This window comes from Mytilinidion resinicola (assembly GCF_010093595.1).
Source record: "Mytilinidion resinicola strain CBS 304.34 unplaced genomic scaffold BDZ99scaffold_4, whole genome shotgun sequence".
Lineage (NCBI taxonomy): Eukaryota > Fungi > Ascomycota > Dothideomycetes > Mytilinidiales > Mytilinidiaceae > Mytilinidion > Mytilinidion resinicola.
The window spans coordinates 1131044-1155889 of NW_022985440.1; the positions used below are offsets into that span (position 1 = coordinate 1131044).

The window sequence follows — 24846 nt, forward strand, 5'->3', positions numbered from 1 at the left end:
GGCGGGACTTGAGTTCGGGAGCGAACTGTTATCGCCACGCTGTTTCTTAAGGCGCGTCATATCGCATGAGGTTTGATGGTTCATATTGAAGTAGTTATGCAGAGCACGTGCCATAAGTCTATCACTTCGAGGTCCAGCTTCTGAGATTTCACCTCAAGATCGAAAACATGTTTGGTACAATTTTTGTAAATATATGTACATGTGCCCGGGGAAGCTCTACCATCTGCAATGTAATTGTTGCAAGCCGTCGAGAATACGCAGAAAGAGCACGGGTTCGCTAGTTTAGTGAGAGGATGGGACACCGGTGAAATCAACACCGTATTTCTCCCTTAGCCGCTCACGCCTTCGCTCTTCATATCCTGCCCCATATATTCCTGCAACTGTTAGATGGGTAATGCTAGAATGAACAGAATGTTGACGCACCTCGACCCTCGCCCAGCTCGGCAATGGTTTGCTCCACTGGTATCCTCCGGTTCTTCCTCAAAAACTCCTTCTTTGCCACTTGGTCGACTTCAGGGCCCTCAGTGTAGCCGGTCAACGACCCTCCGGCGTAGTCAAATGTGCCCAATATCACCGCGAGACAGGCGCCATATCCGATTATCGCAGGGGTCGACCGGACTGAGGGAGCATTAGCACTGAAGCCCACTGAGGCAGCCTCCAATATTCGTACTTTTCAGACCCATCATTGAACCGGCAAAGAAGCCTCCAATTGCCGAATTTAGGCTATCGTTCTTCTCGCGGAGGTTGGCCGAGGCGGTCTTGGCAAAGGCGTAGGAGGCACCCATAGCAGCTGAAGCCTCGTTAGCCTTCTGGCGTACGTTCCCCAAGTACCGCCGGATCGTAGTCCATACCGTACACTGCAATTGTGCCTCCGCTCCTTGTGAGAACACCCATTGCACCGATGTTCTGCTTGGCCAGGGTGTTCTGGACACCGGCAACGAGGGCTCCGGCGCCCGTGGTGACCATGGTGGCCCGGAGGGTGGTGGATATGGCATCCTGCGGATGGTAGGGTCTGCTTTCTGAAGCCATCGTGGGCGCTGGAGGGGGCGGGCTGGATGAGAGTGGTGGTGAGGTCTGGAGTCAATCGCGCGGCTCTGCCCATCAAGCTCCGCCGCGCTAGTGGACCCGTTTCTGGAGCGTGCACAGCTGGGGCATGTCATTTCATCGAGTCTCCAGATGGCTGCGAGGGCGCGCTTCTGACAGCTTTCAAATACTCCTTGGGCCTATGGCGAAGCTCTTCAAAGCTTCTGGCTCTTACTCCTCCCCGTGAACTCCGCGCTTTGCCCCAGCTTGCGTGGCCAGCCAGCGCAGTCGCCTCCAACTTCGCAGCCTGCGATGCTCTGTCCTCCGCCTATTCACCCGCCTCATTCTACGCACTTCTCTCCCGCGCCTCTTGCGGTAGATTTTCTTCTGCGTGTACCATAGACTCCTCCCTGCGGACATCCAAACCCTCCGCCCATAGACCACTGCATACTCTTCCACTGCGTTTGCGGTGGAGATGTCTTCCACGCCTGGTAGGCCTGCACGCTCTGGAAGCTGTTCTCTCTGCTCACCATACTCCCTTCTCTAGGCAAGACCGCCCCAAAACTACTCCAAGACCTTCTTACCTACGACCCGCGCTATGAGGATCGGGCTGGTCGAAACCTGCTCACAGATCCTCCCCCGCATCATGATCCGTCCCAACCGCCACAACGTGCCGTGCCTCTCCGAAACTGTCGCCATGTCTTCATGATAAAGCATGACCAGAGCGTGCTGCCGGTACCAGGACAAGCTCCAGACGAGAAGACCGTGTACAAAGTAGCGTCATTCTGCCAGAATTGTCTATACCACGTCGACGTAACGGTGGACTTCCAGGACCATGGAGTGAGAAAGGACCCCTGCCCGACCAGGGACTGTCCGCTGCACCACTTCATACACCGACCCGATGGTGCCTTTGATCGAGAGATTCTCGGCATGTTCAATGGGCCCAGGATCTTCAGATTCCAGTGCTCGTCAAATACCTGCCCCGTCGAGCTTCGCATACGGATACATCCTCCACGCCTCACTGACGATTATATCCACCTTATGACAGATAAGATCGAGTTGCGCCGGAGGTTGGAATCCGCGAAGCAGATTGACCCAGACCGCCAGGATCACAAAATGGCGAGACCTGTGGACGGCCTTGATTTCTTGACCAGTTATTTGAACGATTCCTTGAATCCAACCAAAGGGAAGGGTCGGATACCGCTGCTGAACCGAAAGTTCCTAGTCACATTTGGGAGGAACTGTGACGACATGCTCCGTGACTTGGGGTTTACGAGTGCCATGGTAGGTGGCGCCGGTTGCGTTCGCTGGGTCTCAAACTCTAATTTCTTCGCAGGAACACAACGACGGCACCAACGAAGAGTTCTGCTGGTATCTCCCAAAGCCGCCGCCCTCCTCCGACCCTCTCGCCGAAAATTCTATGCGCAACAAGATCGACGACGCTATTCATGAGCTCTCTGTGCACATATCGAACAGGCCACAGTCCGAGAAGCAGGGCGTCCGAAACAACGTATATGCTCCAAAGCCCTCTGTGACGGAAATCGAGAGAGCGCTAGGGTGTTTAGACTGTAAGATCTAGATATACAATGGAAAATTCGCAACTCACATATCGGTGTAGACAGCAAGATCTCTTTGACTCGCACCCAAGTGCAGAACGCGAAGGGACAGGAGGACCACCCGTAAGTTCGCCATTGAGCATGCTGTTAGAGTGAGAGCTCATCCCCAACCACAGATATTACGCCGGCTTAGGAGCCGTTGGGGACTTCTCCGACGCACTGCTCTTATTTGCGTACAGCAGGCAGGTAGAGACAGACCCTGTCAACTCGGCGTACTATTTCGAGTGCCTCAAGGATCTGGCGATAGGCAGGAAAAGCTCGACGCTCGAGGAGAAGGTGCAAATGCTGGCCTCGGAAGGACAGACGAGCCGCAAGGAGATAGCGGCCGCCTATGCTTACTTCAACATTGACCCCAAGTATGTGTCGCTCTTGTCTGACGATATCGTCATCGGGACCTTCAAATCTCGCATGGCGGACATGTCCTTGGTGCACGAAGAGGAAACGCGGCAGATGCTGCGCGTCATTGGCCAGGCTCGAGGGAGCTCCAAGATTCTGCAAGAGGCGTCGAATGGTGAGCTTGATGGCTTGTGGTAGTGTATGCACTTGCTGACGAGTGCGCAGCTATCGAGACGTATTCGCAAGCGCTTTCGTGGTTTGATCTGGACGAGACCACGGCGGACGAGTTTGTGATCACCATGTTCACTCTTAAGGTACGTGTCAGGCGGCGTGGTGACAGCGGCGACAGACAGCAGTGACGGCGGTGACGCAGCAGCTTTGCTCCTGCTGATGCACTTTGATGCACTTGCCCGTGAATCGCTTCCGTTTGTTACCCGCGCGTTTCTACGCCGTGTTTCTTCCCTTGTCTTGACTCACCTTCCACTTCACTCTTCTACACCTTTGTCTCTATCTTAAGACACCCACCACGCCAATGTGTCGGCAACCATACATTTACTCATTGCTTCGCAGATTCAGGACAGCCCCGCAAACGAGAAAATCGCCCGCAAGGCCCTGGAGATCATTGCCGCTCACCGCAACAGCGATAGTTTGCGAAGGTTTTTGCAGGACGGCTCCATGGCAGACGCCGATATGGATATTGCCGATGCATACTCGTTTCTCGGTATTGCGGATCGCTCTGGAGACATTGATCTGAGTGCGTTGGCAGTCCATCGCGATCTGGCCATCGCCGATCACAAGGACGCAGTAAAGGCCAACCGAGCGTTCGAGCTCATCGCACGGGAGAAGGGCGCCATGGTCCAGCAGACGAAGCCTGCTGCTAAGCATCCCTTGGAGATCTGGCCTGTTGGATGTAAAAACATCGGGAATACCTGCTACCTCAACAGCGTTCTGCAGTTTCTCTTCACCATCAAGCCCCTTCGAGAGATCGTTCTGAATTTTGACGAGCAGAAACAAGAATGTACTCCAGAAGCGATACAGAACAAGAAAGTTGGTAGGCGCGTAGTCACACTAGAGAGAGTCGAGCGCGCTCAACAATGTGAGTCCTATTTTTCGCTGTTTTCGATCATGGCTGATTCTACTTCACAGTCATACAAGAATTGAGGAAGCTCTTCTTGGTGATGATCACTGCGCCCAGCGACTCCGTAACACCAGAAAGACTCCTCGTCATTCTGGCCCTGCTGAATGAGTCTGACTATGGTATCCTTGATGGCAACTCTAATGTTCAACCCACGGAAAACGGTACCGGCCACCTCGGCGAAGTGGAGGGTCGCCCCGTATATGGACCCATGCCGAACCCATCTGCGAGCAAAGAAGAATCTTCAAACCCCACATCGGGATCGCCGACCGACGTGATCATGACTGATTCGGACACTGCAGTCACGACAAATACTTCTATAGACGCATCACAGGATGACAAAGACAGAGGCGACGTACAGCAGAATCAGACGAACTCGGAACCACTGAACCAACCGCCAGCCGCCCCGTCACATCCACCACCCCCAGTTCCGCCAAGGCCAAAGGCATCCGCTCAAGAAAAGACCGTGCTCCAAAGGGCTGAAAACGCCGCGCAACAACAAGATGCCGCCGAAATCCTGAATAATATCCTCGATCTATTGAGGTGTGGGATGAAAGCTGATAATATCATGGAGGATGGGGAGCAGATGGATAAAATTACTAGGTATGCCGAAGTCGTCTTCGAAATGCCAGCCTTCTCTAACTCGTCGCAGCTTGTTCTTCTCTCGCATAAAGACGGTACAAACCACTAAAGGCGAGACTTCAGCAACCTTGCAACTCCATGATAATATCCTTGCCTCCCCAGGCGACTACGCTAGACATCTCTACCGAGCTCTCGACGATGAATTCGACCTCGGACCTGTCGAAGGGACAGACTCACTCAAATATGAAGAGATCAATCGGCTACCGCCTATCTTGATGATCAACGTGCGAAGGTTGGTATTCGACAAAGAATCAAAGAGAGCGAAGCGAATCGAGTCTCACTTGCGATTGGAGGACGTTCTCTACTTGGATCGATACCTCGACCAAACCACGTCTCTATCTAGCAAAGAGCTTCTGAGTCTTAGAGAAAAGAAATGGGAAACTGATAAGAAGCGACGGGAGCTAGAAAATATGAAAAAGGAACTTGAAACCTCCGAATTGGGTACTAGTCGTGCAGACGACGTGGAGGAAACAGCGGAACTTCTCGATGGCCTTGAGAAATTAGACGCTGACGAACTCATAGACGTCGACGCTATACCCGTTGCCCCTGGGCTTTCAGATGCTGTTCGGAACGAGGCGGAGATCCTCAGGAAAAAACAGGAATCTTTAGACCAGGACATGAAAGAGGTTGACGAGACGATCAACTCCTACTTCGAGAATCTGAAGGACCACCCCTACAGGCTACAGGCTGTCTTCATCCACCGCGGCTCCGCGACCGGTGGACACTACTACATATACATCCACGACTTCAAGGAAGATATCTGGCGGAAATACAACGACGAGACGGTGGATGAAGTGAAGGACCTCAAAGAGATCTTTGAGCAGGAAGAGAAATTCCCGGGCCTTTCGACGGGCATGGTCTACGTGAAGCAGGAGGATGTGCTGGAACTTGTGGAAGCCGTCAAGCGGGATCCACGGGTACCACCTCCCTTCCCTCCCGCGGCTGATCATGCTAACCAAGAGATGTCACAGGTCGACGAAAAAATTACCCAGGACGTCGAGATGGCGGATGCAGTTGAGGGCTCGTATACGGAAGTCGAGTATATCGAGGGTGTGCCCGCAGACGGCCCTTGCTGTCCCATGCCCATGAATCATGTCTTGGGTTAACGATTGTGCTTCTCTAGTTGACCCGCACACTTCCGTATTTCATGGTATATTCGCGGTCGATTTTGGGTACGACGGCGATTCTGACCAGAGCGATTCTTCTGAGGACATTGGCTGGCACGAAGGCAGGCTCGTGAAGGGTTCCTTCGAAAGTGGAGACTTTGTACCCAGGAAAATGGAGCCTTCCAAGGCCGATTCTGTTAGTCCTGATGGGAATTACGTACCAGTTACGCCGGAGAAGAGGGCGCTTTACCTCCAGCCGAATGTCCAATTGGAGGAAGGGATGATTGAAACATCATCGCAGCAACTCAAAACGGCGGAATCGCCATCTTCTTTACCATACCGTTTCAAGATTGCCGATACCGCAGTGAACGCGCCACTAGACGAATCACTCACTCTACTGGAAAGGGCCGAGGCCGTAAACTACGCTTTGACGGAAATAATGCAGGAGGGTTTGTCGCTTTCGCTTACAAGTGAGGACTCGTGGCAGGAAGATATCATTCACCTGATGGCGGAAGATTTCCAGGAGGGGGAGAGCAATAATGTGGTCAATATCATGACCCTTGAGTGCAAGCCTGACGAGAAGCGCGATTTGAACGATTTGGACAATCAGATGATGGAGGCGGTGATTGCGATGTCGCGGACTGACAAGTGATTTTTTGACGCTCGGATTCCTCCCTTCCCCCTTTCTTTTTCCATCATTCATCCTTTTTCACCGTTCGTTGAGATGAGCTAGTGTTGCATTGAGAGTGGATTGCTCTCTGCGGTTCGTTGTCCCTGTTAGTTTCAGCGATACATACATAGGAGAGGCTTGCCTGGTTAGGTGGGCGTGGATGGTGAATGAGATTCATAATTGCCTATCCTATACTTTGCTGATTGCGCTGGATTGTTGAATGTGTAGTCGCTGTATCCTAGGCTGCCGAAGTTTACTGGAGATCGAGCGCATTGGTTGACTCACTTTCTTCCCAGTTACTGCGACTCAAATCCCGAGTAGGGTAGGTCAGCAATGACATGCCAACCCTTGGTGCAAATCGCATAGGCTGGCTCCTGTTGGATACGCTGTGAAATTACTTTTGCTGCATGGCCTAATCTCGAGTGCCTAGCAATAACATGCCCAAACTGAGTTCAAATCGCACGGACTGGCTCCCGTTCATGCTTCTCGCGATATCGAACTTACCCTATCTCTCAGGAGCTGATTTATGGGTTTAAGCCAATAGTACACCAAAATTGGGTTCAAATCGCATGGACTGGCTCCCGTTCATGATTCCCAAAGCACCGTCTGTCGAACTTTTTCCTCAGGTCTGATCTCGAGGCTCAGGGAACTGACATACTAAAAGAGGCTGAAAATTAGGCACGTTTCAGATCGACAGTGATTCGAGATTTTGATATTCATCGTTCGACTGATGTTCGTGGTCGTCATGTAGACCGCTTCAAACGTTCTTGAAATTTTGTTTCATAAACTCCCCGAGTGATTGGTCTTTAGGAATCGAATTGAATAAACCATCCAACGCTTACCGCCATGCAGAACCAACCCCTCACTTTTGGATGTCAAACACCTCAATCTTCTCAATCAAATCCCCACCCAACCTAGCAATCTCATTCAGAATCCCACCCGTATTGACCACCGCATCCACTCCTCCATATCTTTTCGATGCCTTGGCCTTGCCAGCAACAGGCACAGTCGACGTCCCCAACCTGACTTTCCACCCCCTCTTTCCCGCCGCCAATGGGTTCCAGAGCCCAGCCACCACATCCCCACCCTCCTCATCATAGAACCAGATAATTGTGTTCCCATAGACTTCCTTCAGCTCCTCGACAAACAAGCTGGCAGGCGCATACCCAACCGCCTCCACATCCCTACCCTCCGACTGCATCTGCAACTGCAAGTTCTTGAACATGGCGTTATCGGCCTTCGCATCCGCCTTCAAGCGTCCAAAACGGGTGAATGGTCGTGCGATACGGAGCACGAAACTATAATCGCTCAACGGGCCTGCGAAGAGCGTTTCAGGCTGGAAATCCGCGACACCAGTCTTCCCCGCGACGATCCCGAGCTCGGTGTCCTTGAGGACGCTCACAGCCGCCTGGGCGAGCACCGTCATACGTCTCGCGACTACCTTGGCCGGCCGCGCGCGGTCCGTCCACGTGGTGCCGTCTGGATCCAGGTTCGAAGCCGCGAAGAGTACAACGCGGTTGAGGTCGCGGTCGATGCGGCGCCAGGCTTCGAAGCGCGTCGTGATGGCCGCGAGGTCGTCGGCTTTCATGCTGTCAGCGCCGCTTTCGGTGTTGGCGAGGTCGACGACGAGGGGGCTGTGGGTCCAGTCCCAGCGACTGAGCCAGAAGAGCGTGCGGAGGAAGCCGTTGGTGGCGCAGGATGGGGTCGTCCATGGGGCGGGCTGGAGGAAGGAGCGCGCGACGAGGAGTTCGATGAATTCGGGGGCAAAATGGGAGGACAGGAGGTGCGAGGCGAACCATTTCTTAGTTAGTCGGATTGAGGGGGAGAGCGCGGTGAAGCGGGTGCATAGGGCTTGCATGGCCTGTGTATGTGCCGGTATGCGGAGGAAATCGCGTTTGTAGGTCGCCAGAGCGTGGGCTGCTGCTTCACGACTTGGGCCGTCTAATGATTTGTCTTTCAATTGGTGGTGTAGTAAGAAGGCCTCGCGGTCGTGATGGATGCGGAGACGAAAAGCTGCGCCTGATGGAGTGATGATGTCGAGGAAGGATTGATTTTGAGATGGCTGTGAAGTGTTCTCAAGACCAACGCGGGTGACGTATTGCGCGTTTTCTCCCGAAAGGAGTTCTGCGAGCTTGAGAAGAAAGGCGACCTTTGTCCTTTGGATAGCAAGGAGGTCATCAGGCCATCGCCCGGATCCCTCAAATTGTACGACAATTGATGCGGGAGTTTTCATCTGCTTTGAGACGTTGAAGGGTGGGTCGATCGAAGAGTAGCGTAATTGAGGATCCGCGGAGATAATATGCCGAATTTGAAGAGGAAGATTCTCTAAACTTCGAATGTCCTTCTCGAGAGTAGAGAAAGCACTCATGAGCGTAAGGAAGGGGGTTGTCCCTGACTGCCCACTCAATCCGCCAGCAGTGATAAGATGGTTGAAAGAGTCACCTGAAAACTTCGCCGACTCTGCGACCCTTGCGCTGATATGTCGCTGGAGGATGTGCCTGATGATCTGTTCCACAATTGTCCCACTGCTTTCTTTCTGTGACCAGACGAGACTCTCAAGGATGCTCCCATCTTTGAAACGACGAAGCTCAGATTTTTCGCCCCAGAATTGGCGAAAAGAAGCGGCTTCTTTCTTGTTTTCGGCTGAGGGGCCATGATCCACCAACCTTGTAGAATTAACAGGATCTGTCTCCAGTCCGATCAATATTCTGCCTTGTCTATCTTCAAAGGGCCTAGACGAGCTAACTTGCCAGCCAGTCTCCTCAGGAAGGCTTATCGATAGAGAAGTGATTCTATTGCCGAGACCACGTGTAAGAGTGGTATAGAGCTTTTTGCAAGTCCGAGGTAGAGTCTGGCGGATGTCTTCCTCGTTCGTGTCTTGCTCAAATCCGGTGAGAGGAAGCTCGAGAATACTATCGTATCTGTACAATGGCGACTCGACCTTGAGAATGAAGGTAGAATCAAATTGGTCGAATGTAGAGTCTGCTAAGGATTTCAAAGTATTCTTTGCTTCCTTCTGTAACAGTCTATAAGACCAAGCGGTCATTTTGAACAATAGATTGAGACCCCTTTCACCGTCGAAGAAATAAGGAACGCCTTCAGTTTTCGGTAAAGATACGTTGGCAGCCTGGAACGCAAATGGAATCTTGGTTAAGTCTCTAGTTGCGAGAAATTGAATCGTGGCCTTGAAAAGCTGGTAGCTGCTGTATCCGGCAGAGAGAATTGGTGCTCCGGTACCGCTGCTACTCTGGAGAAGAATTGCTATAATGGCCGCCCATTCGAAGTTGCCGAATCCTCCTTTGCGGGCGTGACCATGGAATCCGCGCTGCCTAAGCCATACTCTCCCGAGTATGCAAGCGTCCTTGTACGCGTCACACTGCTTCGATGCAGCATGAAGCACTTTCAGGTATGCCGTAATGGAACAATCCGCCTGTAGTGTTGCGTTGTAGAAAGGCGTTGGGACTAATTTGGAAGACAATTCGTCTTTAGAGCCCTTTGGTCGTACACAGTTTTTCTCCGGCAAAAGCTTCTCAGGTGAGAAAATCTTCTCCCCGGGGGAAAGAAGAACGTTGATGCAGAATTTCGATGCCGAAAAGTCGCCGCTAGCATCTATTGAAGTCAGTCAGTCAGTTTCACGACGTTTTGGGAGCCTTCCATACCTTTGCTCGGCCGTACGACAAGAATTGGCTGTAAGGAATTGCCATTCAAGCTTTCAAATCGTATTTCAAATTTGTGATCCTTTGACTCTTTGATGCCGACAGCTATGCAAGCTAGATAGTATGCCCGTTTATAGAAGTATCGATAGTTGAGGAAGTCTTTTTCTTGGAAAAGCGACTGCTACTTGTTAGCTAGGGCATCTTATCGATATCAGAGAAAAATCTTACACTGGGCATAGTGACAACAAGATCAACACAAAGCTCGTCGCCATGCTTGGTTGCTATTTCCAGGACGTAACTTCCCGTCACATTTATGACTGCTGGTTTCTCGTATTCCAGCTTGTATTTTGCGTCTTTTGGGGGTCGTGGATGAGGAAAAGGCGTGGAGACTTTGCTTGATTTGAGGAGGGATTTTTCCGCGTCGTGAACCTGTAGAATATTAGCATATGATGTTAAGAGAGTATGCATATAGTCATACCAGCTGGGGCTCGCGACTGGGAATTTGCTCGATAATGCTCTTCAATGTGTGCATTGCGTTTGTGACCTCCTTCTTTCCGTATTTCGGTTTGACTTGCTTCAGCAATTCATCCACTTGTAGTTTGAAGAGATTTGACTTGTATATTTCAGCGGTGTACACTCCGTCTTGTGGTATGTCGTCGATTCCTTTCCGCGGTTTTGCTCTATGTTCTGGTCCGGTGGTCTTGCTCTTCTTGACTGCTACCGGTGTATCTTCTTCAACAGAATCGCCCTCCTCGCCTTCGCTTCCTAAGGCATCTTCGTCTCCATAAAGACCGTGTTCCTCCATGGGGTCCTCGTCCCCGCTGGACTGCTCGCTATCTTCGGATCCGTTCCTAGCGAAATTGTTGCTGCCGGATATTGCGACGTCTCTATCTTCACTGCTGTCGCTATGGCTGAGCTTCCTCCTCTTTGTCGCTGGCGGCGCCATGGTGGGTGTCGAGTAATCGTTGCGCGTTGGACCTGAACTTTCGATACACAGAAAAAAAAAAGGACCGTGGCGGTGCGAGTTGTGGCGCATCGGCGTGGCTGAATGACGTTTCGGACTTTCAGGAACTTTAAATTTTGACATCCGAACTCGGAGTGTGGGGCAAACGACGTCTCCGACGGCATTTCGACGCTTAATATGCGGAACTCTACTGGCAGGCGGGTCTGCCACATTCATACTTCACAATTGTCGTACGTTTCACGCATCTAGGCTATCCCTATTCACTTACTCCACCATGACAGTCTCAATGGCGGAAGACCCCGCTAACGACGTTGGCGAGAGTATTCCCGCCATGACTGCGCACGTGAGTCACTTCCGCAAATTGCCATTGTTCATGCTGAGATGTCGTAGGCTGTGAGTGTATCACTGCCGACATGGAAGGCAAACGTGGGATATGAAGAGGGGGAAGAATGGGTCATGAGCAAGATGAAGACCGGCTATCCCAGGTAGGACCCAAAGTCTGTCCAACAGGTATATCTATTGCTAAGACAGAAAGGTTTTTCATTCATAAGTCTATTCAAAAGCTAGCCGCTGCAATCGTTCAAAAATATGGCCGTCCCGGCGAGGCGGCCTTCCTCTTCCCCTCAAACGCCGTAGCATCACGTTGCCTGGCCTTCTTCAACCGTCAAGCTCCGCAGCTTGATCCCCAGAAAGTCCGAATTGTCGATCTTGGGCCCGCCGCCCCAGCAGCTGGCTCCAGAGCCACCGAGGAAGTATCTCCAAGTATTTCTGCGGTGATCTTTCCGCAAGAACACTTCAGTGTCGCAAAGGCGTACTGGCAGCACTCAGGCGATGGAATCTCAAGCCGCCGAGCAGATTATTGCTTTAATCTATTCTCAAAAGGGCTATTAGTCGACCTTCGTAAGCAAGAGGAGCCGCGGTTCTGCAAAGGACCAAAGCGGTATCAGAAGAAGACATCTGTAGACATTACCGGCCATTCGAACGGCGTTGACTCTGTGACGAAGGGAACTGGAGATGAAGTACAGGATCCCACGCGCTTCGTCGAGGAGCGATTTGGGAGGAACTTGGATCTTTCCTTGGCTGCCAACGCTAAGCTAGCAATCCGACGTCGCATTGCAGGCTCGTTGACGGCTGATGTTGGACTGACAGAAGCTCTGTCTTTGGAGAGAGATGAGGAGACGACGAGGAAAGTCGCAGGGTTCTCCGAGGACGACGTCTACCTGTATCCTACCGGGATGAGCTCCATATTCAACAGCCACCGTACTTTGCTGGCTGCGAGAGGCGAGCTGAAAAGCATCATATTTGGGTAGGCTAGGGCTACTCCCCAAGGAGACAAGCACTGACTTCGGATAGGTTCCCTTATGTCGACACTCTAAAGATCGTACAGAAATTTGGCCCTGGATGTTTATTCTATGGGTTCGGATCCGCCGAGGACCTCGACGATCTGGAAAAGAGGCTTGCGGGCGGTGAAAAATACCTGGCGCTCTTCACCGAGTTCCCCGGCAACCCGCTGCTAAAGTCCCCCGATCTCCAGCGTATACGAACGCTGGCTGACACGTACGATTTTGCCGTGGTCATCGACGAGACGGTTGGCAATTTCCTCAACGTTAATGTCCTGCCGTATTCGGATGTCGTAGTTAGTAGCCTAACCAAAGTATTCAGTGGCGACAGCAATGTCATGGGCGGGAGGTAAGACAGCGTGCCGTCCCCTGCATGATTGAGGACTAGTCACTGATTCAAGCAGTGCCATCTTGAATCCCAAAGGGCGCCACTTCCAAGTTCTGAAGGACACCTGGGAGTCAGAGTATGAGGACAACCACTGGGCTGAGGACAGCGTCTTCCTTGAAAGGAATAGTCGCGACTTCGTCCCACGCATCGCACGCATAAACGCTAATGCGGAAGCTATCTGCGACGTGTTACGAGCTCATCCACGTGGTACGATTAGTGCACGATCCCTGACATTTTGCTTTTTATTCCTCCAGGGCTGATAAGGTGCACAGTGAAGCAAGTCAACTATCCCAAGTACAGCCCCACGCGGCCGTTTTACGATCAGTGTCGTAATCCTAACGGGGGCTATGGCGGCCTGCTATCCGCTACCTTCTATTCGACGGCAGATGCGGTGGCGTTCTTTGACCACATTGACACGGCCAAGGGCCCGAGTCTTGGGACGAATTTTACATTAAGGTTAGCTGACATTCGATGTCGCTCTCACCCTGGGATCTTCCCGTGCGCTAACATGTGGCTGTAGTTCTCCCTATGTAATTCTTGCCCACTATTCGGAACTGGATTGGGTAAGCACCCCACTTCTGCAAGGCATTCGCATGATAATGAAACTGAAACTCCTAGGCTGCGTCTTTTGGTGTCGAAACAGACCTAGTCAGGTTCAGTGTTGGTCTCGAGGATACCAAAGAGTTGGTAGACACGTTCGAGCGGGCATTGGAGGCAATTCCGCAGTGAAAATGAACAGTCAACCTGAAACAAACGACTGATGGGAGGTGGAGAGAAGGATGAGGACGGCGTGAGGATTCTGGCACCAGATCGGCGCGGTTCCTTCAGAGGAGAATTTTCAAGATGTTGGGCTGGGCCAGGTTCACGAGCACCGACTCCTCAGCCCCCTACCTACCAAGGGGACGTAGCGGGAGAATGACAGACAGGGAGCACCTGGAAAGACGACCTGGGTGCTGCAGGCATGGCGTTGGGTGGCGAAGGCGTGATGTATCACAGGGATGGGGCTTCGGAGTCCGCAAGGCAGACTCGGTGTCAGGCGCCGCTGAGACGGACGGAATGACAGTACCTGGGCATCGATGGAAGGTCCGAGTGGCATGGGCCTGCTGGCCCTGGCCAAGAGCGAAGTCGGAGGTTTTTCAACAAACACCTCGCGGCTGGAGGGTCTGCCCGTTTTGATTTAGAGCCTGGAAGCATATCCCTTAGCTTATCCTTTCCGCAGCGTTTGCGGGGTTGCCGTGCCGTGAAGCTGCAGCGGGCATCTGGCGGAGAAGATGCCTCTTACGTGTCGGACTCGCCGACGGTAAGGTTCCAAGAGACTCCCATAGTGCGGGGACGTCGTGGGTGTGCATCTCAGGGGCGCCACAGCGTAAGTCCGAGAGGGCCGACGGCGGAGTGGGCAGACGGCAGGCAAGCTCACCACGCCAGGAGCCAGGTCTGCGGGTGTGGCATCCAGGATGGGCCGGCGAGCAGCGAGTTGCAGGCGCCGGCCGGTGGAGAATCGCGTGACATGTGCAGCAGCAAGGAACGCTAGACGGGACAGCGTGCGGCGATGGCGCCGTCCTGAATAGCAGTTCCATCTGATAGGCAAGCCGGACTCAGCACCTGGGCTGTCGGTTGGGCCGAGAGCAGCACACGGCATGCCGTGGAAACATGAAACACATGCATCTAGCGGTGGCCGCGCGCGGTGTGGGCGCTAGGTACTAAGGGGGGCATTTCTGCGAGCCGGGGAGTGCCGTCTTGCAGTTCGTGATGCTGATTTAAGCAGTGAGGCACCATCTGCAGCGCCGTAGCGCGATCGACACTCGAGCCTAGGTGTGGATGCAGATAGAGATCTGATCGATGAAGCCGCTGCCGAAAGAAAAGAACCGTCAGCATCTAAAGCTGAAAACGGGAGCATTTAGAGCTCAGATTGGTTGGCCCATGGGCCGCATCGTGCATAATCAAGAGCGCTCGAATCAGCGCAGCGATTTAAGTTCCAAGCCACAATCGAAGCCGTCCTGGGTGGTTTCCCAGTCTTGCCCGCTGGAAAAGGCACAGCGATGTTCCCAATGCAGGTTCGATGGTGCACATCAACGGCTGCATGTGCACTCGCCGTCCATCGGCGTCGGTTCGGAGTGAATAGGCACGTACTCCAGCGCCTAGCTCCACGCTCTCCCACGCGGCCTGCAGGTCAGCCCTGCATCGCATGGTTACGCTCACGGCCAAGATGCATCACCCTACACCCAACAATGGCCAGGCCTGGCAAGTGAGCGACACCCTACGTACGTACGCCAGCGTCACTGTACATACATCCAACAGGAATCCCAGCGGGTGTGCTGCGAGCTGCCCAAATCGCACGTGGATAACAGCCTCGAAAGACCACGCTACCGCCGCTTTCGCTTTCAGCCACCCGAAAACTGACTTGCGGTCCTGCGCGCACTTGCATGTCGCTGCCTTCTGCAACCCTAGTGGCCACAGCACAATCAGATTGTCGCCGCACCCGCAGAAGCCTGACTCGGGACCTGGGTGACGCCTTGGCATCGAAGCATTCGAAGCTTCTCCCGCGCGTCCTCGCATGAGGCACTTCCTCTGCGTTTGTGGAGTCCATTCGCTATACGCTATCCGCTTGGCTGCATTGTCGGGCCCTGGTCCCGGCTTCACAGGATGGCCTTGTCTAATCAGATTGTTTCTAGCGACTGGTAAAGTTCTATATCTCTGACAGCACATTGGGTATTAGATGCACACGTTTAGTAAAGAATCTTCATTCATTCAGCGTTCCCGTCAGTTCAAGAGCCACAGCTCTCTAGCTAGTCGTGACGGTAAAGAGGCGTGAGGGGCTTCAGCGTAACAGGCATAGTGCCCAGCGCTACTGATGGCGAGCGCGGACTCATGCACGCCCACCCAATTCTCCACACCCCAGGCTTGAGGCACTGGTTCTCGACGTCGACGTTTGTCAGTCGCGCAGCAGCTGGCCTCTTCTTGGCGATTCATCTGCAACCATCACGCCGCATCGGGAGCCGCCCTTCTCTGTGCCGTCCTACTTCGCCTCATTTCGACGTCGACAAGATTGCGTGCCAATGCTCCGTCTCCCGACCGCGCCGAAGAATTTGACGGCAACCGGGCTCGTCTTTTGATGGCAGCAGGCGGCGGCTTGTGACGGTGACCCAGCGGCGTGGTCCCCGAGCAAATCCCCTCGAGCACGGGAGCTTGATATCCGTGCGCCTCAGACGAACGAGGGCGTTTGGCTGGATACCGATCGTTGACACCTTGTTCGAAACCGCCAGCACCGTTTATATCGGGCCTCTCATCTGATCGCACTGCAGCCCACGGGAATTGCTAGTGGTTTGCTGGGCAGCGCCGAGTCCCAGCGGTGGTTGAGCGCGGCACCCGCCGGCCTGGACTCGATATCAAGTACTTTTGCTCTCCCCAGCGCCACGAGGGCGGGCATGGGGGTGGCAGGCCCAGCAGCGGCATCTCCCTGGCCCTCTGGCCAAGGGGCCTAAACAGTCCGCAGACATGCAAGTGCTGGCGGCCCGCTGTGAGGCCTGCACCAAGCTTCGTCAATGATGGCAACGCGACCCGCGGCGCAGGGAGAGTGGCAGATCTACCCCGTCGTCCCGCCCGCCAGATCTCCTTGCACCGCGTGGAGTTGCGGTGGCCGGGGCAGCAGCCAGAAAGGGCGTCGTCGGTAAGGCTGTTCGAAAATAGCACACGGTGCGACGTCTGAGGCTCGCCGCGGTGAGCAACAGTTTGCGTCGTCTAACGATGATCGCCGAGCACTGGTGGCGCAGCGCGAGGCTTAACCCACCACCTATTTTCGCAGAAGCAGCTTTGCCCGACAGGGCGAGTTGAAACCACCGAGCCCGCCTGGTAGGGCGCGGTGTTCCACTTGCAGCCAGGCAGTGGGGTCCTGGTGGTCGGGAAGGGAGGGGGGGGGGTGTCTGCAGCCACCAACACCAGAGCCTACAGAGCCTCCCGTTGCAGACGCGCATGCTAGGCCTGGTATACTCCTACTAGCACACAGCTACAGCAATACTCCGCGACCCTGGAAATGCCGAAAGCCAGGTGGCTTACCGCGATCGATCAGTGTGAGGACGCCTCAGCGGCGTGAGCGCGGCAGGAATGGAGGCACGCCTCGACCGCTGCTATCTGCGGCAGCGGCCAACGGGCCCCGTGCTACAGCTCCAGGGAGGAGCATGCCACTCACTGACTGGTGCACGACCTAAAAAAACGGTCGGGAGGAGGCCCGCACCCTCTCCTCAGAATGCGCAAGGTCGGGGCCAGGAAGTGAATCCTTCAGGCACCGACCCACTAACCAGCCGCGCTCCCGGGAGAATGCTGCTAGTCCTGGTGCTAGAGCTCAGTCCAATCGCCAGCGTGATGCTCAGATGGTCTATCTATATGTTCCTATGCTCCCCCAGCGAGGCGCAGGCTCTCCACCAACCAGCCAGTGCTACCAGTCTGCTTAAGCCTCCCCTCCGTCAGCCGCCCGTCTAGTTTTATAAAGGCACCTAATACGTCCAGATCCAGCAACCTGCCCGAGTGTAAGACCGTCCCGGCTTGTGCCTTTAACTTCCTATGTTCCCTCACACCAAACCATGACCCCACGGTCACCCAAATCAAATAAGTCGACCACCATCTCACGCAGACTTAGATCCAGAGCTAGCCAGCATCTCTCCATACAGCCGCCCGAGCTCCCTCAGATTCGCAACTTGCGCTCCCGCCGCGCCGCAACAGCAGCAGCATCCTCCAGGAATCCCCCCGCTGGACAGCTATCCGCCATATCTGTCACTTCGCGACCAGAGCCCCATCACGAGGCTGCCTGGGATCCTCCAGAGCTCCCACAGTCCTTTCAACGTGTCCGAACCTCACACTCGACAGTATACGAGCCCCACCTCGAGTCGCATTCAAATTCGCTGCTTTCCCAGCCCATCGACTCGTACAGCTCTGAACAGCTTCCTCCGCCAACCCTATCTTCCTACAACACCGAGGCACGCCAGTACCATATTCAGGCATCACCAGCGCCAGACCTCCCTTCACTCCAGCTTTCCCAGTTCTCAGAGCACCCCACTTCCGGTGAATTCGATCTGCGCCTTGCAGCAGGCCCCGGCCTTCAATCCAACCAGCAAGTGGATTTACAGAATATGAGGTAACTTCCGAAGGCCTGAGCTACAACAGATCACTCAACTGACCTTTTCCAGTGCTATTGACTTCATGGTTCCTTCGCATTACGGTTCCATGGATCAGTACGGTTCTTCCGCCCCGCTAGACTCTCACAGTAAGAATCTCCTCGGGATTGAGTTAAGAGTCATGTTAATGATGCTCTCAGGCTACCAAATGCGACAGCAGTCACAATCATCGGCAGGATACGCTCCAGCCTATGTCTCGAGTCCGCCATTACGGAGTCAGTCAGGTCGGTCAGAGGCGGGGATGCCACCATACCAATCAACTTCAATACCTCGTTCCCCTTACCAGCAGCCACTCGGACCTATGCGCGGAAGTCCAACACCAATGTCATACCCCCCAGGATCAAGCGACTCATCTGCAATCATCGGCACTCCTCCAGCACATTCATACGGTTATCCTGCAATGCAACCCACCCTACCAAACCAGCCTATCAGCTCACTGGGAAACCACGGGTCTAGCTATCCACCGTAAGTTCCAAGATCTACAGGCGGCGAAGAAAGCCTTGCTTACAGTAAGCAACAGAGCCGACGCATACCCTCCAACTAGCTACGAGATGGCCTATGGGTCTCTCCCCACAACCATGTACCCACCTTCAGCAACGCCCGCCTACTCCTACGACCACATGGCGCAGCCCAATCCCGCAGCAGGCGGCCTGTCCTCCTCGCCGGAGCAGCGTAACGTACGTGTACTCAACCAACGGCCCAAGCCGCAGTGCTGGGAACACGGCTGTAACGGACGGCAATTCTCAACCTTCAGCAACCTCCTACGGCACCAGCGCGAGAAGTCTGGAACGGCGGCGAAGAGCTACTGCCCTCGGTGCGGCGCTGAATTCACGCGCACGACGGCGCGCAACGGACACATGGCCCACGAGAAGTGCAAGTCCCGGCGGCCGTCCGACGCAAGCCAGTAAGCTGTAAGGCTGCGCCGATGTCGTGTCCTCATCGTCCGTGCCTCCTAAGACTCACCACGAAACTGGCGGACGCACGGGCCACTTTGAGCATCGCCGTATGCACATTCTGGCGCATGGCACAGATCATGTTTCGCACTTGGGTCTCAGCCGGCGAGGTCGCGGTGGGGGCGCGACAAAAGTGCCAGGCGCGGGTTGGATCGCAGAGAAGCAATGTGGTTCGGACTCGTCGATATCGCCCAGCATTCGACTCCTGCGAAACTCAGATCCCCATCGCCTCTCTAGTTTACCATCTATTTGGCTTGGGACAAACGCCAGACTTCTCAGGGGGCTGTCATACACCAAAATAAGTTGCGCAGACAGCGTCGCTTTCGGAGATTGGAGCGATTTCGTGTTTCTCAGACGACGCTCTGACCCATTCGCTTCTTCGTCATTCGCTTCTTCGTAACTTGGTCCAAAAGGGGGAAAACCCCACCATCACCATTGTTACTGAGCGTTTCAAGTTTTTCTATTTATTTATTTCGCGCCTGTGCGGTTCTACGCGCTTTAGAGCGTTCTTTCTTACTCTTTCGTGAGCTTCTACACAAAGCATCTGGGCCGGCGTTTCGAGCGATTTTGCATACCAAGTACCCACCACCCATACCCCTCTCGCTTCATTCTATTTCTTTCGGAGTATTCCCCCTTGCTGGAGTTATCATTTTTTTTACATTTCATTTCATTCTATTCTTTTCTTTTCCGTCGGCAAACACTTCCTTGCGCTTGTTGCATGCGGCTGCCTCGCACAAAGATCTGCACCGGGGATCGTCGTCGCTGCGCGAGGCTGTGCGGCCCCCGTCAGGTCATGCTGTGTACTGTAGCACAGCCAACACCGCTTCTTCCACACCACACAAAACATAACCCGCAAAGAACACATCTCTTTAATCTTCTCATCTTATCTCAGCAATGAAGGATTAGCCACATTGCATGATCGATCGACCTTCACCGGACCCGGGCTGGACAGTGCTTCAACGCCATACCGCAGCTGGGTGGGGGCTTGGTGAGAGCCGGGTAGGTAGGCGGTCGGGCTGTGCTATACGCTGGCTCGCTGGCTCGCTTGCTCTCTTCACTGGGGTCCCGCTGTGGGCGACATGGGCTGGTGCTCATTTATTTGCTACTTTTCGAGTTTTGCCGGCTGGGCGAGGCTGAGCTGGGCTTACATACATTCGCGGTGGCGAAGAGTGAAGGGGCTTACTTTTCCACCCACTGCGCATACCCTTTTTGTTTTCTTTTCCTTGCTGCCTGGTTGGGCATTACTGGGTTCGGTTAGAATAGAGGATGGAGGGGACCTTTCTTGAAGCTACTGTACTGTATTTCTCGCTGCCTTGTATAACGCATGAAATATGAAACTATGAATACATAAACATCCTACTACCTTGTGTGTGGTTTCTGTGCTAATGATGTAATCGGTAGATACTGGACGTTTGCGGCGGTTAGGAACTAATGCACCCCACTCACCCCAAGCGCAACCCCGACAAGCCCATGAAACGACCCACGCATCAACGGCCTCCAAATCTCCCCACGTTGGCGGTGGCTGGTTTCCCCTCTACAGCCAGCCATCAGGACCCTCTCTAACGACTCGCGGACTCGCACGTGCGCTGTTTTTTTTCTCGGCCGTACCCGCAGTCGGATCATGTTTGTTCTAGACGTTAGCGAATACGAGAGCTTCGAGATTATAAGATCATAAGATCATAAGATCATAGTCGGGCTTCGGGGCGTTCGAACCGATCCGAATCGCTCGGGCGCGGGTGTCCTATCCTATCATAGCGTGCATCTGAACGAACGGCGATGGCTCTCGTATCGAACCGCCAGCTTGCACTCGTTATGCTTGATTCGCTTCCCTGTCGCTGATCGAACCTGCGTTGCGTCTGCGATTGCGTGGGTTCCTGCGTCGCGCTGGATAGGACTCGTTTTGGATTATGGGAGTTTTACGAGCGGGAAATCACGAGACGTTCATTTTCCTCCGAGTCGTTGGGGGGTCGGGCCCGTGGAAGAAGAAGGCCGTTGAGAATAGCGCGTCGAGGTTGATAAATGGCTCGTGGAGCATAGACACTTGTCCTTGGGGGGAGGCTAAGAAGTTGGGTTGGTGTTGGGCGGTGTTGGAAGTTTGATTGATATACCAACGAGTCTGTGCTCACGCACTGGCGACAGCGCTCACGTGCCCCCCTCTTGCTTTCGTGATGCCACTTGTGGAATTCTCAAATATTCGGTTGATATTCGGCTACTATGCACGTTAATGTATAGATCTACTGTGGGAACGCTTTCTCTAGTATGTATTAGGCCTGTATAGGCCTTTCCTATATATATATATATATAGACTAGCTAGATTCCTATATAAAATTTATATCTATTATCCTCTAATTTCTTATATTGCGTGGTCGGAAATATCATACACTATAACTAGCTTCGGTGTTGAGTTGTTCGTTCTGCTCCGATGTGTTTGTAAGCTAGTCTACTTGTACGAGACCGACCGTCTCCGCATGGGGTGCGAATCCCAAAACCAAGTCCACGCTTCAGGGGTGCAGGAGGTTAAGAGAGGCGCGTGCGGCGCGCCAAGACACCTAATCTTGGATATCGCGCGATATTGCAGGGTGCGACAGTAGTATGGCACACACCAGGACCAGTTCGTGGTTTGGCCTTTGATGAAGGGGCGGGAGGTTCCAGGACTGGCTGTTCTAGTTGCTGTAATGAGCAATTCCCGTTTTGGAGCCTCGATCCCCGGCTCATGGCAGCGGGAAAGCCACCGACAGAGGGCATCTGCAGCTCGAGAGTATTATCTATTCGCATCCTGGTGAAACGGTCGTGCTGCGCAGAGTCGCCGAGTCACCGAGTCGCCGACCCCTGCTTTTCCTTGGTACATATGAAGCATGCGTGTGACGGACCGTGGACCGCCGTGCACACCGGCTTCTGACCTGACGCGCGGGTAATATGCATATCAACGTGTGGTGGAATCTTGTATAACTCGATGAGTTGGGGCCAATCACTCGGCCCGATGAGCGACCTAGCGAATAGGGCTCTCTGGCAAGGCTTGCGGTGTGTGGGGACTGTGCTAACGTAAGGACGGCTGGGCTGCGCCGCAGTCAAAACAGAGTGCTGACAGGCGTGTCAGGTCTGTCCTGGGCTGGAAGGATGAGGCGACGAGCATTGAAGTGGCAGGGGGCGCCATGGGGAAGTGCTGGTGGCATGGAGAAATCGGTGTCTAGGGTGATTGAGTTGAGAAAAAGGTCGCACACAACGGGCATGGTACAGCACACCCCCGTCCCAGAACGCGCCCAGCAAGGCCGAACCGGCGACCAGCCCTGGCCCATGGACATGACTTCGTGGAAAGTCCGCGGCGGTGCGGAGTGCCACTGCGCGGAAACCCGCATCCACCGCCGTCTTCGTCGGTGATTCCAAAAGCCCGACGCTACGTACCAAGGCTCCTGAATGTGGAGAACAGGCCCCTCGAGGTCGAGAGCATGTACGGTGCCGCACTCTTGGTTGGAGCAAACGGCACCACGATCAGCTCTACTCCGCCCCTCCTCGGCGTCGCAACGTGCTCTCAACGCCCGGCTCAACCACTCGGACACGGCATCGGCATCAAACGAAACCATGCGGCATCGCATCGCATCATGCGGCATCTTCACACCGCCGCAGCGCGTCAAAAGAGGCCCAAGACCGCAAGACACGCCCTCGGATCGGATCAGGCGGCGGACGGGCTGATGTGCGTCGTCGCAGTGCGGGAGGATCGAAAGAGGTGGCGACGGCGGGCGGGAGGATTGGCCAACGGCCTTCCTGCCGTGCTTGCGCAAGGTGTTGAAGGATCGTGATGCCGGCCGTGAGGTGCAGTAGGCCAAAGGCTCACCAAGAAGGCCGTGGACGCCCCGACGAACTGGGCGCCGGGCTGCTGCTCGAGTCCCTGACAGGTGGTACCAGGGGCCTTGGGCCCTGCTTTGCGGGACAGGGTCGGGGGGTCGCACGTGCTATCCTTGTCGATATGACAGAGTAGGACAGGAGAGTTGGTGAGGCTGTCGGGTTCCGTCGTCGTCAGACCGCCCCATCTCTCTCAAGGTTCCGAAACACTTCTTTTATTGCATCGCACTGCTATTTCGGCTCCCTTCGTCGCTTCTGGCTTGGCTGGCGCCCCAGTTGTAAGCGTTAATGCTGAGCTAATAATACATTGTACACAGCCTCAACTCCATGTTCCAGGAAAATGCCCATACCACTTTCGGCAACCAGATGGCATGTCGAAATAACCTTATGAAGTCATTTCCCTTAAACCCACGCAAGCCTCGTGCTTCAACTCTAGCAAGTGTCATGAGTAGACACTATTTTTGTATGTCTCGTACTATTCGCTTTCGCTAAACGACATCATCGGTACGAGTCAACGAGAAGGTGACTGCGCCTCCTGGGAAGATCTGGAGACCCGCTTTGAATGGAAGATGGGGCTCTCTGCTCACGCCGTTGGTGTTGCCCTCGTGGTCTGGGCGTCTTTGCTTTCAGACGAAAGCTTCCATCACCACATAGTATCGAACATGTGTCTGCGCTTGAAGGGCTGAAGGACTTTTTCACCTGCTCGCCGCAGGGGCAGACTTTGGTGGTCGTAGCATCGAGGTACTTCCCCCAAATCGTTATTAACGACCTTTGATCGTCTTCATGCTGCATCTCATATGGAAGAGTCTGCTTTAATGTCTGGTTGTTTGACAGCCAGGCAGCAATGATCACTTTCGACATATCTGGTCGCTCGAGAGCTACTCCTAGATCCCCCACGAAGCTTGTCCAGAAAGTCGATAGTTTCTGTTTTCTAGGATTGCTCGATGCAGTCATCGTACGCAACGAGCTTATCTTTTTAGGAAGCAGATTCACATTCGAAAACGCGGCACCATACAATATGCACGACGAGAGAGCAAACATGAAGGTGATGCAGTTCGGAGGGATGACGATCGTTTCGCCCGCGATCTGGGTGAGGACAATACCTCCCTTGAATTGTGGGTGGAGGTCGTCGAAGGAGGTATTCTCTCGCCATTCCGACACCCGCAATGCCATGATGTTGTCCGCACTCGGCGGATATACAACCCATAACAGAACACCTTCCGCAATGTTGTATAACAAGAAACTATCGCTGTGGCGTAGGTTGGATTCCGCAAATTTAGAGAACACAAATGCAGAGAAGGCAGACGGGTAGGCATTCCAATCAGAGAGGAAGGCAGGTTTGATGAAGTATCTAGACAGCGCTGGCACCCTTTGCCCAATGAAGAACGTACCCATCTGACTAGTGAGTGCAGTGGTGCCGTCACTCTGCAGAGTCTCGATGATGAGTCGAAAAGCAGTGCCTTTGTCGACGTCCAGATCGGCACCATTCTGATAGACGCTAGGGGGGAAGGGATAGTCAAGGATTCCGCCAAGTAGAACATCATGGACATCATGTAGACAATGCAGCTCGCCTCTCCACGGAACACATTCGAATTGCAAAATCTTGGGAGCATCCAAAGGCGTGGGTCCAAAATCGGCCTGCCAATCCGACGAGGAAGGTTTGCAGACAACACTCACGCTTGAATCCAGAAGCGACTGGAGAACACATCTGTCGTCGGTGTGTATTTTCTGGCCGATACCCTTTTCACACGGGTGAAAGTATCCGATGCCTGTGCTGGCACTTCCGTGAAAGATTGATGGCCGCGTGAAAAGGGTTCACTGTGCTGATTTTGGTCACGTTTTATGAATAAGAGGCCGCAGTCGTCGCAACTCCAGTGAGGTTGAGTTTCATGGTTCTTGACCCGAAATCTGCGCCCCCTCCAAGAGCAGTTGGCGTACAGGCACCTATACTGTAGATTACGAGACGTTCCTGCAGGCGATTGCAAATCTTAAGGACGATCAATAGGGGT

The 24846-nt window shown here is 53.9% G+C and overlaps 8 protein-coding genes across 8 annotated transcripts; 5 read left to right on the forward strand and 3 right to left on the reverse strand.

Moving 5' to 3' along the window:
* Positions 1 to 75: 75 nt before the first annotated feature.
* On the reverse strand, positions 76 to 1029 carry BDZ99DRAFT_436772 (uncharacterized protein; the record flags this gene model as incomplete). Its single annotated transcript, XM_033717554.1, has 4 exons — positions 76 to 374; positions 424 to 618; positions 671 to 790; positions 852 to 1029. The coding sequence occupies 4 exons, from the start codon at positions 1027 to 1029 to the stop codon at positions 283 to 285; spliced, it is 585 nt and encodes a 194-aa protein (XP_033581012.1). The 3' UTR covers positions 76 to 282.
* Positions 1030 to 1301: 272 nt separating this feature from the next.
* Positions 1302 to 5862, forward strand: BDZ99DRAFT_410350 (cysteine proteinase). Its single transcript, XM_033716582.1, has 9 exons — positions 1302 to 1514; positions 1571 to 2307; positions 2360 to 2591; positions 2642 to 2702; positions 2756 to 3150; positions 3201 to 3289; positions 3546 to 4071; positions 4122 to 4713; positions 4763 to 5862. Exons 1-9 carry the CDS (start codon positions 1499 to 1501, stop codon positions 5856 to 5858), a joined length of 3744 nt encoding a protein of 1247 aa, XP_033581013.1. The 5' UTR covers positions 1302 to 1498; the 3' UTR covers positions 5859 to 5862.
* Positions 5863 to 7219: 1357 nt separating this feature from the next.
* On the reverse strand, positions 7220 to 11130 carry BDZ99DRAFT_495616 (Nrap protein; the record flags this gene model as incomplete). The annotated part of the gene is made up of 4 exons (XM_033723386.1): positions 7220 to 10137; positions 10188 to 10362; positions 10413 to 10613; positions 10663 to 11130. The coding sequence occupies 4 exons, from the start codon at positions 11128 to 11130 to the stop codon at positions 7391 to 7393; spliced, it is 3591 nt and encodes a 1196-aa protein (XP_033581014.1). The 3' UTR covers positions 7220 to 7390.
* Positions 11131 to 11353: 223 nt separating this feature from the next.
* BDZ99DRAFT_459783 (cystathionine gamma-synthase) lies at positions 11354 to 14095 on the forward strand. Its single transcript, XM_033719235.1, has 8 exons — positions 11354 to 11491; positions 11539 to 11633; positions 11684 to 12454; positions 12502 to 12837; positions 12893 to 13083; positions 13149 to 13332; positions 13397 to 13439; positions 13495 to 14095. Exons 1-8 carry the CDS (start codon positions 11423 to 11425, stop codon positions 13603 to 13605), a joined length of 1800 nt encoding a protein of 599 aa, XP_033581015.1. The 5' UTR covers positions 11354 to 11422; the 3' UTR covers positions 13606 to 14095.
* A 678-nt stretch (positions 14096 to 14773) lies between these two features.
* Positions 14774 to 15582, reverse strand: BDZ99DRAFT_473176 (uncharacterized protein; the record flags this gene model as incomplete). Its single annotated transcript, XM_033721815.1, has 3 exons — positions 14774 to 14898; positions 15076 to 15133; positions 15166 to 15582. The coding sequence occupies 3 exons, from the start codon at positions 15580 to 15582 to the stop codon at positions 14774 to 14776; spliced, it is 600 nt and encodes a 199-aa protein (XP_033581016.1).
* Positions 15583 to 17453: 1871 nt separating this feature from the next.
* BDZ99DRAFT_516674 (uncharacterized protein) lies at positions 17454 to 18952 on the forward strand (the record flags this gene model as incomplete). The annotated part of the gene is made up of 4 exons (XM_033725092.1): positions 17454 to 18004; positions 18057 to 18133; positions 18185 to 18509; positions 18565 to 18952. 4 exons carry the CDS (start codon positions 17454 to 17456, stop codon positions 18950 to 18952), a joined length of 1341 nt encoding a protein of 446 aa, XP_033581017.1.
* A 3273-nt stretch (positions 18953 to 22225) lies between these two features.
* Positions 22226 to 22794, forward strand: BDZ99DRAFT_516675 (uncharacterized protein; the record flags this gene model as incomplete). Its single annotated transcript, XM_033725093.1, has 2 exons — positions 22226 to 22371; positions 22425 to 22794. The coding sequence occupies 2 exons, from the start codon at positions 22226 to 22228 to the stop codon at positions 22792 to 22794; spliced, it is 516 nt and encodes a 171-aa protein (XP_033581018.1).
* Positions 22795 to 23860: 1066 nt separating this feature from the next.
* On the forward strand, positions 23861 to 24417 carry BDZ99DRAFT_459786 (uncharacterized protein). The gene is made up of 2 exons (XM_033719236.1): positions 23861 to 24145; positions 24193 to 24417. Exons 1-2 carry the CDS (start codon positions 23877 to 23879, stop codon positions 24371 to 24373), a joined length of 450 nt encoding a protein of 149 aa, XP_033581019.1. The 5' UTR covers positions 23861 to 23876; the 3' UTR covers positions 24374 to 24417.
* Positions 24418 to 24846: the final 429 nt, after the last annotated feature.

Excerpts from the sequence above, each read along its gene's own strand:
- BDZ99DRAFT_410350 (XM_033716582.1), top strand. Across the intron at positions 2,592-2,641 it reads AGCGCTAGGGTGTTTAGACT|ACAGCAAGATCTCTTTGACT; the intron begins GTAAGATCTAGA and ends ATATCGGTGTAG. Across the intron at positions 3,290-3,545 it reads TCACCATGTTCACTCTTAAG|ATTCAGGACAGCCCCGCAAA; the intron begins GTACGTGTCAGG and ends ATTGCTTCGCAG.
- BDZ99DRAFT_459783 (XM_033719235.1), top strand. The coding sequence starts at position 11,423 with ATGACAGTCTCAATGGCGGAAGACCCCGCTAACGACGTTGGCGAGAGT. Across the intron at positions 12,455-12,501 it reads CTGAAAAGCATCATATTTGG|GTTCCCTTATGTCGACACTC; the intron begins GTAGGCTAGGGC and ends GACTTCGGATAG. Across the intron at positions 12,838-12,892 it reads AGCAATGTCATGGGCGGGAG|TGCCATCTTGAATCCCAAAG; the intron begins GTAAGACAGCGT and ends TGATTCAAGCAG.
- BDZ99DRAFT_459786 (XM_033719236.1), top strand. The coding sequence starts at position 23,877 with ATGAAGGTGATGCAGTTCGGAGGGATGACGATCGTTTCGCCCGCGATC. Across the intron at positions 24,146-24,192 it reads AATGCAGAGAAGGCAGACGG|ACAGCGCTGGCACCCTTTGC; the intron begins GTAGGCATTCCA and ends TGAAGTATCTAG.